General features: G+C 39.9%; 1 protein-coding gene across 3 annotated transcripts in view; it reads left to right on the top strand.

Moving 5' to 3' along the window:
- Positions 1 to 12595, top strand: part of LOC134616493 (low-density lipoprotein receptor-related protein 8-like) — an 81413-nt gene that overhangs the window by 47121 nt on the left and 21697 nt on the right. For all 3 annotated transcript variants that reach the window (XM_063461322.1, XM_063461323.1, XM_063461321.1), the window contains exons 5-7: positions 477 to 866; positions 4788 to 4910; positions 7703 to 7825. In XM_063461322.1, the coding sequence (XP_063317392.1) occupies positions 477 to 866; positions 4788 to 4910; positions 7703 to 7825 (636 nt within the window). The remainder of the gene's footprint in view (positions 1 to 476; positions 867 to 4787; positions 4911 to 7702; positions 7826 to 12595) is intronic.

Here is a 12595-nt window from a genome sequence, read left to right as displayed (position 1 = left end):
GAGAGAAAGCCTCTCACCATTTTCCTAATCACCGTTATCCTTCCCAGCTTTCTCTTTGTCTCTGTTATGTTATTGACTTTTAGCCAGTCTGGGAAACTATTTCTGTGTCTGTGCCCATCTGCTTGAAATGACTTTAAGCCAATAAGTCTTCGGTCTTACTTGCTCTCAATGCTCTGCAGCTCTAGCAAGACCTGAAACTTTTATATTTACTTATTTGACTAAAAGTGTACAGTTCTCTGGTTATGAAAGTATTACATTTTAGTGTAGTTTTATGTTGTGTGAAGGCAGTCTGCAAAAGATTAAAAGCAACGGCCTTCAAACAGATTCCTCAGATTTCCTTTTCAGCAGCCAGGGTAACGGTTTCTGCTGCACAAACTGCAATCTGATAATAAATGCTACACCGTCCCTACTTCACTGTCATGAGAACCAAGCGTGCAGTCCCTCATGTGAGTTTTGCTGTCTCTGTTGGTCCTCAGATGCCAAGGCCTGTCCCAGCGGTGAGTTCATGTGTGCCAACCGCAAATGTTTAGCCACCGTCTACGTGTGCGATGGTGATGATGACTGCGGCGATGGCAGCGATGAGCTGAAGTGCACCTCCCCTCTGACTTGTGGGCCCAACCACCTCCGCTGTAACACCTCCGAGTGCGTGCCGCTCATGTGGAGCTGTGACGGCGACCCTGACTGCTCCGACAGTTCAGACGAGGGGCCCGAGCGCTGCGGAGGTGATGGAGCCCCATACCTGCCCAACCGCAGAGCTAACTGCACCAGTGGGGAGTTTCGCTGTGCCAATGGCGAGTGTGTGCGACTGACCTGGAAGTGCGATGGAGATCCTGACTGCAAAGACAAATCTGATGAGTCAGACTGCCGTGAGTGTCTTGTTCTGCTTCCTTTCTTTCTATGTTTGCTTGTCTTCCAACAACTGTAATCTACATATGTAACCTTTTTCTCTTTTTAATGTTGCAGTAGCTTATGTATGTTCTCTGCTGCGTATAACTATGTCGATTCAAGGCTGTCTTCTCAGCTTACAGTGATAAAAGAAAACGCTGCACTGTCTGAAAGTCTTTCGGTACATATAAAATATGTAGCAAGGTTGAGAGAGAGAGAGATTACATGCAAGCGTTAAAGGAATAAGCTATGTATAACATCCCAGCTAGCATACAGAAATGCTTATGTGTGCCTTTGATGTTCACTGTTAAACCCACAATGCAATATACAAAAAAAGAATAACTATTCATAGTTTGTTAATTACAGATAATTAAGGAGAAAAAAGAGCTACATCTATTGCAGAAATATAAGCATGCAAAATGGAAGCATATTTTGCGCTTATTCTCAGATGAGAAGTGACATAATAGTGCTGAATTCCAGATGAAAGTTGGAGATAGTGGCCGAACCCCTGGAGTGTAGAATCTGGTGGTGAAGCAGAGTTAGCAGATGGCTGATGGAGACATTAGTTGAGACACGTTGGATGAGATCGAGCGCCAAGAGATGGGGAGAGTGAGAGATGAGAGTGAATTAAAAAACAGGGCCTAGCAGCTGATTGGCTTGGAGAACACATGCAGAAAGACCACTGGACAAGAGCAGCCACATTAAATTTGATAATATGAATCTCCCATGCTGTGTAACATAGAGGAACAGACACTCAAAGGGTCTAATTCAAAAAGTGTTCATGCAGAAATCTCTGTTTAAATGGTACCTGGCACACATCTGGTTTTTATTTTTTATCTGAGTTTGAGTTTATCTGAGATTTTTATCTGAGTACGTATGAAGACATTTCAGAATCACATGTTTACATAAATAATGGCCACTTGTAATCAGCTGTCATCTTCAAAGCAACTTTGAAGACTGTCTCCATCTTATTGCTGTCTTGCTGGATCAAGACAGCAATAAGATGGAGTCAATCTGCTATCAGTTTGTGATTGAATAGGGTCAAGTTGGCAATTACATACAATCTGTGTGGGATAAATTGCAAATCTGCTGCCGTCTGTTCCAGATTTGTTGTCATCTTATACACAGAAATTCACTTTAGCTACTTACATGTGTCAGTCTAGCCAGAAACTCATAGATTAGTGAATTCAGTAATTCTTATGTTTCTAGCGAGTTTTTAAAATATTTGTGTTTTCTGGGTTTTTTTGACAGGTGCTCTAATAAAGCTATTCAGCGCTGTACATACAGTTTTTACATATTTTAATAAGCAGCCTGTTTCTCTACTAGTTTTCACCAATTCAAAGGCCAAAACAGAAGAAGAAACAAAGTTAATTTTGCACACAGTTGGGATTATACCTCAGGCTTAAATACTTAGCATATCATAACCGCATTCATTAAAAATGCTTTCATCCTTGTTGGATGAAACTTGTATATCACTTGCATGTCCCATTTATGCATGTCTTTTCAATAATTGTAGTAAGTTTCTTATCTTGGGACTGACAGTTTAGTCGGTCCTTGTCCTGCACCTGCTTCCTTCCTTTTCCATTAACTTTGATGTCAACCTTTTTCTGCTTTCTGTAGAAAAAGGAAACCTGGTGGTCATCAGGTCACTGGCTGTTTCTCAGCTCATGCAACATCCACCTCAGTTACTGCAGCCCAAATCTTACTTGTGTCCAGCTGTTGTCGCTCCTAAGTAAAGAAAATCGAAAGCAGTACCTTTTCTGTCTTCTTTCTCAGACATGATTGTTTCGCTTTATTTTCTCATGAAATTATTCTTTTTTTGCTTTAGGCTTTTGTACTTTCACAGCTTTAACTTCAGACGTTTCACTCCATGATACATCTCAAGGTGCATTTGCTAGCTAATAAAGAAATAAGGGCATTCCAGTTTGCAGAAAACAGAAAGCACATACCTAGCAATTTTAAATGACGCTGACTCACTAACATACTCCTGCTGGTATAATTAATGATGATGAATCCAGCAGTAATATTGAATGTGGACCTATCTGGGGTACGGGGTAATAGCATTTCTACACCCACATTAGTGAATGAGGCACAATCTGAGAGAGCGGTGAGGAACTCTAAAAACCCATTAAAACATAAAATAACTCGGAACGAGCATGATGTCTCCACTTCGGGAAATTGTAATTGCCAGCCTCTACCCATTTCTTGATTTCTTGAAATTACCTCATTTTATGTTAATACACAATATTAAAGTATATAGGTTTATTGTATACTATTAAATCAGTGGTAAAGCAGTGCTATACATTACAAAATGATACTACATTATCAAAGTCTGTATAAGCAGAAGTATTTTATCCAGCTTAAGGCAACCGTTAGAATCTTGGGTACAACTGCGGCCTTTCCAATTGCTGTTCAGTTTTCATATATATTGTTGTTTTAATCTCAAAGAGGTCAGGTTATGGATGGATTTGATTATTTTTTAAGTTTGGTTGATTCTGAATAAACTCTAGTAGTTTTGCGAATATTCTATTCACTAGGTGGGCACTTTAATATTAAACATGTTGCACGTCTTCAGATGAATCCAGAAATTGTGAAGTTGTTAAATTAACGTTATATTTTGTTTTTGTTTATTTGCTTTGAGATGGTGGAATAGATAATCTTCAACAGCAATATTTCTTCCCTCCTCTGAGCTGACGCTCTATCATTTAGCACATTTCTTCTCTGCTGGGAGTTGATATTGAGTTTTTTCCTCCTAAATGTGTCAGGTAAAGAATGTGTTTCTGTTGATAAACACTGTGTGAAGATGGGGCCTTGTGATAAGACAGGTTTTCCTATTAGCTGGTCATGGATGGGGGAGCCCTGAAGCTCCTGTCTCACTAAGCCAGAGTGTGAAGCCCAGATAGTCCCACTATTCATTATCAAGATGTGCGGTGCACACATCAAATGCACAACTCTCACTCTGTGGTGTGTCATATAAACTGCACTTACAGGAGATTGATGTTTTATTAGCCAACAGAATATCTGCATTAAGGATGGGAGGAAGGCTGGGGGTGGTTAGGGACACAACCTCATCTTTGTCCACAAGTTCCCGTGCTACACATTTAAACTCATATGTTCACCACCTTTGGTGTATTCGCACACCCTTATGTCTGTACGAGGATTTCTTTGCCTAAAAATTGAAATTTCCTTCCAGCTTGTCAGCAGAGGACAAATGCTCCTGCTGTGATTCATCAGTTTTACACTGTTGCTTCTGCACTCTTATGAATATACATGCACATGTATCTATACCAGTATGCACCACCAGTTTATTGCTCACTCAAATCTCTAGATTTACCTCAGAGATGCACAGAAACATGGATGATCATATCTATGTGCATACATGTCTGGACATGCGTGTCCAGACTGCAGCATCCCTCTGTTAGGCTCGTTGTGTCCTGTTCGTCTTGTGATAACACTTAATCATATCCCTCTGTCACATATATTGCTTTTTAGTGCGGTTTAGAGGGAGTTATATGAGCATACCGGGCACTGTTGATGAAAAGCTTGTCTGTGCTTGGGATATTAATAAAATTTGGTGTGGCTTCTTGGAGCCTCCATCTTTGTGTTACTATATTGAAAATCATTCATCACACGCCCTCAGGTTGACTGTCTCTGTCCTCGGCAGTGCCTTACACAGACTGTGAATTAATAGAAGTGCAGTATATGCCATTTCTCAATATTTTTCAGTGTTTCAAGAAAAGTTTTTAAAGCAATTCCTCTTCTTTATGGGACACAAATGTGGAGAGAAACCGAGTGATTAAAATGCCACAGCTGGTCTTGTATTGGATTCGACCACATGATTTTATGCTCCTCTTGAAGTCATTAAAATCAAATTTAAAATTTCAATCTCTTGCCTGTTACAGCTCTGTTGACGTGTCGTCCTGATGAATTCCAGTGCGGTGATGGTTCCTGCATACACGGCACCAAGCAGTGTAACAAGGTCCACGACTGTCCTGACCACAGCGATGAATCTGGATGCGTTAACGGTGGGTTCACCTGTCACTGTGTTTGGCAGTGAGTGTCTGTCCTCCTCCATGTCTGCTCCCCCATCTTCTTCCTTCATGTATCTGTCTCAGTCTCTGCCTTTTGCACGTCTGCCTATGTGAAATACCTTTCAACACAAGCAGTTTTATAAGCCCACCAGGATTTTTTTGGCTAAAAGACCTGCAATATTTGTGTAGTTTTACTGAGTCAAGACTTGCTTCTACTGTAAATTATTTATTCTGTAATAATGCTGTAAATATTTTTCACCTCATTCTCTAGCATCATTAGTAATCTGATTACATTGAAGCCAGTGAAGCCTGAATCACAGCCAATAGTCTAATCCTTAAGAATCACAACTATTAATGTCATATAAAAGTACTTTTTTAATAATAAATTGTGTTCAAAAAAGTCCAACTCAAAGATGATTAGAAAGATGGACATGTGGACTACAGTTTGGCATTAGCTTTTGTGCTAACGCTGTGCTTTGCTTTGATAAGTTAACTTGACTGACTTTCCCGATTAAACAGTCACATAGACACTGGGCAGACAGAGGCAGGTGAAACTTTATAAAACTCACTCCTAGAAACATCAGAACCCTTCAAAAATAAAGACTGACACTCTAAACATCCCCTTAATATGCACAATGTTTATACCGACATGAAAACTATTTGGACTGATTTCATGAGACTCCTGCTTGCTTAAATAAGATTTACAAAAATGAACACAAAAGCAAATTAAATGTATTTCATCAGAAAGCTATTGAACTATTTACAGTATTTTTATAGATGGAAAGTAATGGAGGTGGGGTAAGGGTTAGGGCTGGGAAACAAGTGGCAGAATGAGGAGGGAGTGGGTAAGGTAGGAAGGGGGAAAGGTGGTAAGGATTTAGGATGAAACCTAACCCATTCTTTTTTGCCCCTCTTTAATTGTGCCATCTTTTCAGTTTCTCAGACATTGTTTCCCTGCATTGTCCTTTACCTTGTCTTCACCCTTTATTGTTATCTGTTCTTTATCCTCCTTTCTTTGATTGTCTTTGCCCTCTTCTTCTGACTCTTTGTAAATGTAGAAAAGGAAACACTAAGAAAACTGCAAAACAGTCTGAAACAAGCTGTTAGGATCAAACATGGTTTACTGTGACGTAAAATGAGGGCGCATACCTGAAGCTGATTGTTGAGGATTTTGAGCTTCTCTTCTCTGTCCTTTGCTGCTGCTGCCTTCTTTCTTCAGTTTCTTACTTATTGTTGATTTCATTTTATAGCTTTTGCACTTCCCCCCCTATACTTTTATAGTAAAATTCACTGGATCATAAAATAAACACTTTCCATCCTGGAACTTCCTGTTCCTAGACCAGTCTGTATCTATTATTAAAACACTATCCTTTGTCATTTTTTGAAGGCTATAGTGGTGAAATAAGTAAAAATTTAATTGTTTAGAAATCTTATGCTTAGTCTGGATCCAATGAGGTTGCTGTTCATATTAGCATTGTTATAAGGCTGTTATTTACTCATTAATAAAAAGTTTTGATGGGGTGAAATTAAAAAAGTAAAATTTTGCCACCCAACCATAAAAAAGCTGGTGTCCACCCAAGTTTGTGAGCACGATAATTAAAGAACAAGGCGGTCGCCAGTATTTTACATTTCATGGACTGGTGAGGGGGACATGTTAGAGACTATTTTTTACCCTCAAATGTTTTAAACCTAGAGTAAAAAGCCTGTTTTAGAAATGTTTGTTAAAAAAATGTAACAAGTAAAAAAATAAATAACCCCTCCCCCCAAATACTCAAAGAACAGTTGCTCAAAAATTCAAAAAGTACTTTAACTTTACTTCACATCTCTGGCTTGAAGCCATAATCATCAAAATTTAAACAAAGTCTTAAAATAATTCACTTTATATGTAATGAATACAGATCTAATTTATAGACATACACTAATACAATTAGCATGTTTTCCTAGCTTGCCATACTTATGGAACCAACCATAAGTGGGGATTTGAGGAACTGCAGTTTTTGGTACTTCCACTTTTTCTTCATTTTTCAGCCCTCCAGGTCACTGTTTGCTCACAGCACATCAACTTTTACTCACTTTTCTATTTCATTTTTTTTTCATTTCACTATGAAGTCCATTCCAAGTTGTTCCTTTCCATATCAGACTTCTTTAAGTGGTGAACTGTGACTGGCTTCAAATTTTGGAGATGAGCTAAGAGCAATTTTCCTCCTCTGGCCTTGTAACCTTGAACTCTGCACATAAATCATTCTGACTAGAAAACAGAGAACAACACAGTGAGGAAAGGTACAGTATCTGGCTATTCAGCAGCTTTTTCTCCATATGCAGACCACAGTGTGAAAAATTGGCTGTCATTTCATGGAAAGAAATATCCTTTAAAGAAACTTACATGAGTATGAATCATTTGCTATAATGGCAGCTGGTGTTACATTGTGTGGATCCAACTCAGTGCTTTTTGTGGACGAATTTCTTTACCGCTCCCTCATCTGACTGTATTGCATAATTTAAATTAAACTGCAGGAAATTAAACTCTGGCACTGTGAAACAGGACCAAAATTAAAATGTAGTCATTATAATATTTTTTTAAAACTTTTTTTTATGTGGGGCATAATATGAATATTTGCTGCATCTAGTTTCAAATGAGTCTTCAGTAATTCAGTGACTGGAAATATTTAATTTGACTTCACACTTGTTGATGCACAAGGCTCTGAATGAGTATGCAAATGAAATAAAGTTTCATGAAGTGTCTAGTGCGGATTGTGATCTGTTTTTGTGTTTTTTTCCTGTTCCAGCCACCAAATGTGAAGGACCCCTCAAGTTTCTATGTAAGAATGGAGAATGTATTGACAGCTCCAAGGTGTGTGACTCAGTGAAGGACTGCAAGGACCGATCAGATGAGCCCAAAAAAGAATGCGGTAAGATGGCTACGATGAGCTCGTTTAGAAAAATTGAATTTATTACTTCTCTCTGCGTGAATATGAAATGGTTTTCCTTGATTACTAGCAGTATCAAATGAGGGAACATTCAGCTCCCAAAATAACAGAGCTGTCTGTTACCATTTGTGTGCCATCGTTTGAGCCCCGTGCAGTGACAGAGCATGTACATATCTGTTGTAAATGGATTCAAGCAGTTAATGTAGCTGCATAATCATGTTTGCCATAACAAAGTGCAACTACCTCCCTCCTATTACCTTGCATTTCAAAGCATGCAGAGGCACAGTCAAATTAGAGGCAGCCTTCGATGATCAGAACAAGAGCCTGCATGTACTAATTACCATCAAACTGCAGAAAAAGTCTTCATCTGCTTTATGGTAATCTATCTTCCTGTCTCTACCTTCGTCTCTTAACCAAAGGTGTAATTGCAATGAATAAATAAAAAGCAGTCTTTGGACAGGCAGGGTTTGGAAGTGCTGATACAGTCTGATTTTACCTCCTGAGCCACTGTCCTGCGTATGTTTTAAGCTAATCTCAAAAGACAGAGTATAAAAACCGAGTCCTGGAATGTCTTGGTTGGTTTTGTTGCTTAACGATACATACTGGTCAAATAAACACAAATTTTCTTTGTCACATACACAGTACAACATATAGTGAACATGCAGTGAAATGCTTGCGTCCTGAACTGCAGACGTGGCCGCGCTACTCCAGGGCTGGTTTTTAGCATGGGGGGGCTAGCCAGGAACCTTACTAGATACCGGGCGGGAATCGCACTTGCGACCCCCGCTCCAGAGGTGTGTAGTCTTACCACTACACTATCCAGCTGCTATATAATGTCAGTAATGCAAACCCTGAGAAGTTAAGTTAAGTTAATAGGGGAACTTAGATTACATTGACTTTGGTGAAAACTTTTCACATGACTGTAGCATACAGCAGGAAATAGTCCTTTTGACCTAAATCGGCTGTTACTGCCATTTACCCATTCACACTCTTTACTCCTATGCCTTTAAAGACTTTTATCTGTCACACCCATGTTCACACACCAATGGATGGATCAGGGGTAGCTTGGGGTCCAGTATCTTACCCAATGTCACTTCAACATGAATAGGACCAGAGGAGCCAGAGATTAAACCCCTGACCCTAGACGACCCTCTCTGTTTCTGGCGACAAAGCCATTCCCAGTTCATTTGTATTAATAGAGCTGCCTAGAAGTGAATGCACCTGACCATTAGCTATGCTATTCACACATTAGTGCAGTTATAGTATAATTTGCGTTGGGCAGCTGGGAGGGTAAAGATCAGTAAATGTCTGATCTAACTGCATGAAGTGAAAATGGCTTTAGAGTCAAGGCAAATGATTAATATAGGAATATTGTGATCTGTTGTTTAAAAAGAATGTGGAACACTGGGATAGCTGGGTGGCCAGTGGTCCTTTGCCCCCCTTTACTTCCCGTTCCCTTGGGCTTAAACTAGAGACTATAAGAACTGAAGGTGATGTTTGAATTAAAATTTTAAAAAGTAGTTCTTTTTCTTCTTCTTTTTGACACGAGAGAGTAAAAGGCAGATTTATGCTCATGAAATTATATTTCCTCATAGAAACTTAAACTTTAGACTGAAGAGTGACAGCTGACCGAGTAGACTAACCTCTGCCACAGACGGAAATTACACGAGTGAAACAAATATTCCAGAGAGTTGTTCTCCTCACTTTTCTCTCTCCTCTTCCTTATCTTCCTCCACCTTTCTCCCTCTCTCCTTCAACTGAGGTCTTGTTCTCAGCTCATTAAAAGCATGTCCACACATACCTACTTCATCACTCCGCGCTCTTGACCATTTACTCCCAACATGTTGGCCAACTGGCACAGACAGAAAACAAATAGAGATACACCCCGCTGCACTGAAACACACGTTATTACTCGATGTTCAGAGTGATTGCATTTGCCGCATCAGCCTTACTCCGGGGAGAATAAAGACAATACATTTCCACGCTCAATCAAATCTATTCTGCATTTTCCCCAACTCATTAGAAAAAATGACATATTACCACATTACTGACCCATTACTCAGCACACATCCATCTCCTAACACTGCTCCATCACATTCTCTTAGAGGAATGGCTGAAAATAGGGAGTACAAACTGAGCTACCAGGGAGAGCGAGTGAGAAGAGAAACAAGGTGGGGAAAAGGAAAGACATCATGTTTGTGTTCTGGAAAAAGCAAAGTGACCTCTAAATTCTGTCTGAGATGGTCAGAGAAAAGCTGACAGGGCCTCTCTCTTCTTTGTTACCCACCCTGCCCCTCTCAAAGAAACAGGAATGGGTGAGACCTCAAATGCAGCTTCATTTGGTCTTTTCCTCTGTCTGCTGGCAATTCAGAAGTGACAGAATGAGAGTAGTTGCCACTGTGAGTGGCAGATTGCTGTCACCCATCCAGCTGAATTAGAGAGGGGAATTGAATGCAGCCGGTTGCAGTTCTCAAAGTCTGCTGGCAGTCACACAAAGAGAGCATTTCTCCACAAAGTTTACCTTCAGTCAGTCTTTGACTAGATAACTATTTCTGACTTTTATTACAACAGAAAAATTTTGACCTGAAGGTGTACAAAGGTCTTACACAATGTGTATTGATACCCCTGCATTGTATAGATAATCACTACACCTCCCAGACATCACTTTCAGCTATTTTATTGCAAGTCAGGGTGATGCTTGCAGTGATAAATTTTTCAACCAACTCAGCAGTAGGGCTGGGCCATATCATACCGGTCACGGTAATACCGGTATATTGTTGGGCAACGATAAGAAAATGAAATATCGCGATAGAATATGGGTAAAACACGCATGCGCAGTGCCTTTGTTTTCATACGCACATGGCGGAAAAAGCAGGAGAATGAGGAGGGCAAAAGTGGATCGTTGAATGAAACAGATGAACCAGAATTGGTTTGTAAAAATGCTGCAACTTCAGTGGTGTTGAACTGGTTTAGCTTTCGTCCGTCAGATACACAACAAAGCACTATTTTTGGTAGAGCATGCTAGCAGGCCGTCGTTATTACCGTGTTTTTTGGAAAATACGGCACACTTAAAATCAATCCTTTGATTTTTCTGAAAGTTGACAGTGCCCCTTATAATCCCGTGTGCCTTATGTATGAATTCTGGTTGTGTTTACTGACCTCGAAACGATTTTATGTGGTACACGGCGCTCGAAAATCTGTCAAATGTTTCAGTACGACTTTGCTAAGCTACGAAGCCGCACCGCTTGATGGATTGTAGGAGCTACCGTAGGCAGGAGCCTCGCGGAGTGATACGTACTGTGCTTCAACATAATATTACCGTATTGTGTGTGTATAACCTCTTTTTAAGTTTTGTGGATATTATACATGGTTATGCTGAGGATATGTCAGCCAGTTTCCACTGGAAATGCCTTTTGGTTAAACTGTCAGCAAGGAATTTGCATTTCCACTGTTAAATTTTTATATAGCTTTAATGCACATAAAAAACAGCTGCTTGTTTAAGTGAAAATACATTGATGGTTTGTTTTGCACTAAAAAAGTTGTTGAGTTGTAAAGTATTTTGTCAATTATATCGTCAGTTATATCGGTATCGCAAATTTTCAAATGTATATCGTGATAAATATTTTTGGTCATATCGCCCTGCTCCATTTAGCACTAAAGAGCATTTCAAAGTGTTTTAGCTCTTTATTTTGATGTTTTCCTGTAGCTTCAGTGTTTTGGTTCATTCTCACTGCTCTCATACAATTTTTGGCTGCTGCATACAGCTGTTTTCAGCCACAATGTATCTAAAAACAAAACAAAACCAAAAACAACCTACACTATCTTTCCAAAAACAAATACCAGAGAGATGGCAATCATGGCTAGCTGCTGAACACTTGTGAAACATTTAGAGGCTAAGAGAGTGGACAGACATAAACACGAGTAAATATTAGATTTTGTTGTTATCAGGTGGCCAGAAACAAGTCTTTCACTGCATCAAATTAAAATATTTAGAGATGAGAGTTTTTTTCTCCATTGCTTCAAAACAAATTTTCTAAAATGAAAAAAGCCTAGCATACAGAGAGTGGACCGAGAATGCAGCGCTCTCGGCTGTTATTTAGCTGGTAATGGGGAAGATAACAAAAACAAGAATTGATAATAATAATGGATTGCATTTATATAGCGCTTTTCGAGACCCTCAAAGCGCTTTACAATTCTACTATTCATTCACTCTCACATTCACACACTGGTGGAGGCAAGCTACAGTTGTAGCCACAGCTGCCCTGGGGCAGACTGACAGAAGCAAGGCTGCCATATCATGCCATCGGCCCCTCTGGCCAACACCAGTAGGTGAAGTGTCTTGCCCAAGGACACAACAACCGAGACTGTCCAAGGCGGGGCTTGAACCGGCAACCTTCCGATTACAAGACGAACTGCCAACTCTTGAGCCACGATCGCGCCATACTTGAGTGGGGTTAGCATAAACTTATGAACAACTCAACAGACTGACAGAAACATATACCAAGAGGGGGATGCAGAGAGTATTTATATAGGAGTAGAGAGCAGAGTGGACACACCTGAGAGCACAGTTGAACAGAATCTTAAGTAATGAAACATGGAAAGCAAAACTGAACATACACGCATACACACACGCGACCAGGGACTGTCAAGATTAAACAGGACCTAACACACCCACATTGAGACCCACAGTAAGGCGCCTGAACACAGGAACGGGAGCTAAAAGGACATGGTGACACATGTTGAAACACAGGA

Source organism: Pelmatolapia mariae, linkage group LG18 (assembly GCF_036321145.2).
Source record: "Pelmatolapia mariae isolate MD_Pm_ZW linkage group LG18, Pm_UMD_F_2, whole genome shotgun sequence".
Classification (NCBI taxonomy): domain Eukaryota; kingdom Metazoa; phylum Chordata; class Actinopteri; order Cichliformes; family Cichlidae; genus Pelmatolapia; species Pelmatolapia mariae.
The sequence above is the reverse complement of the archived record's forward strand: the minus strand, read 5'-3'. Positions and strand labels throughout refer to the sequence as shown.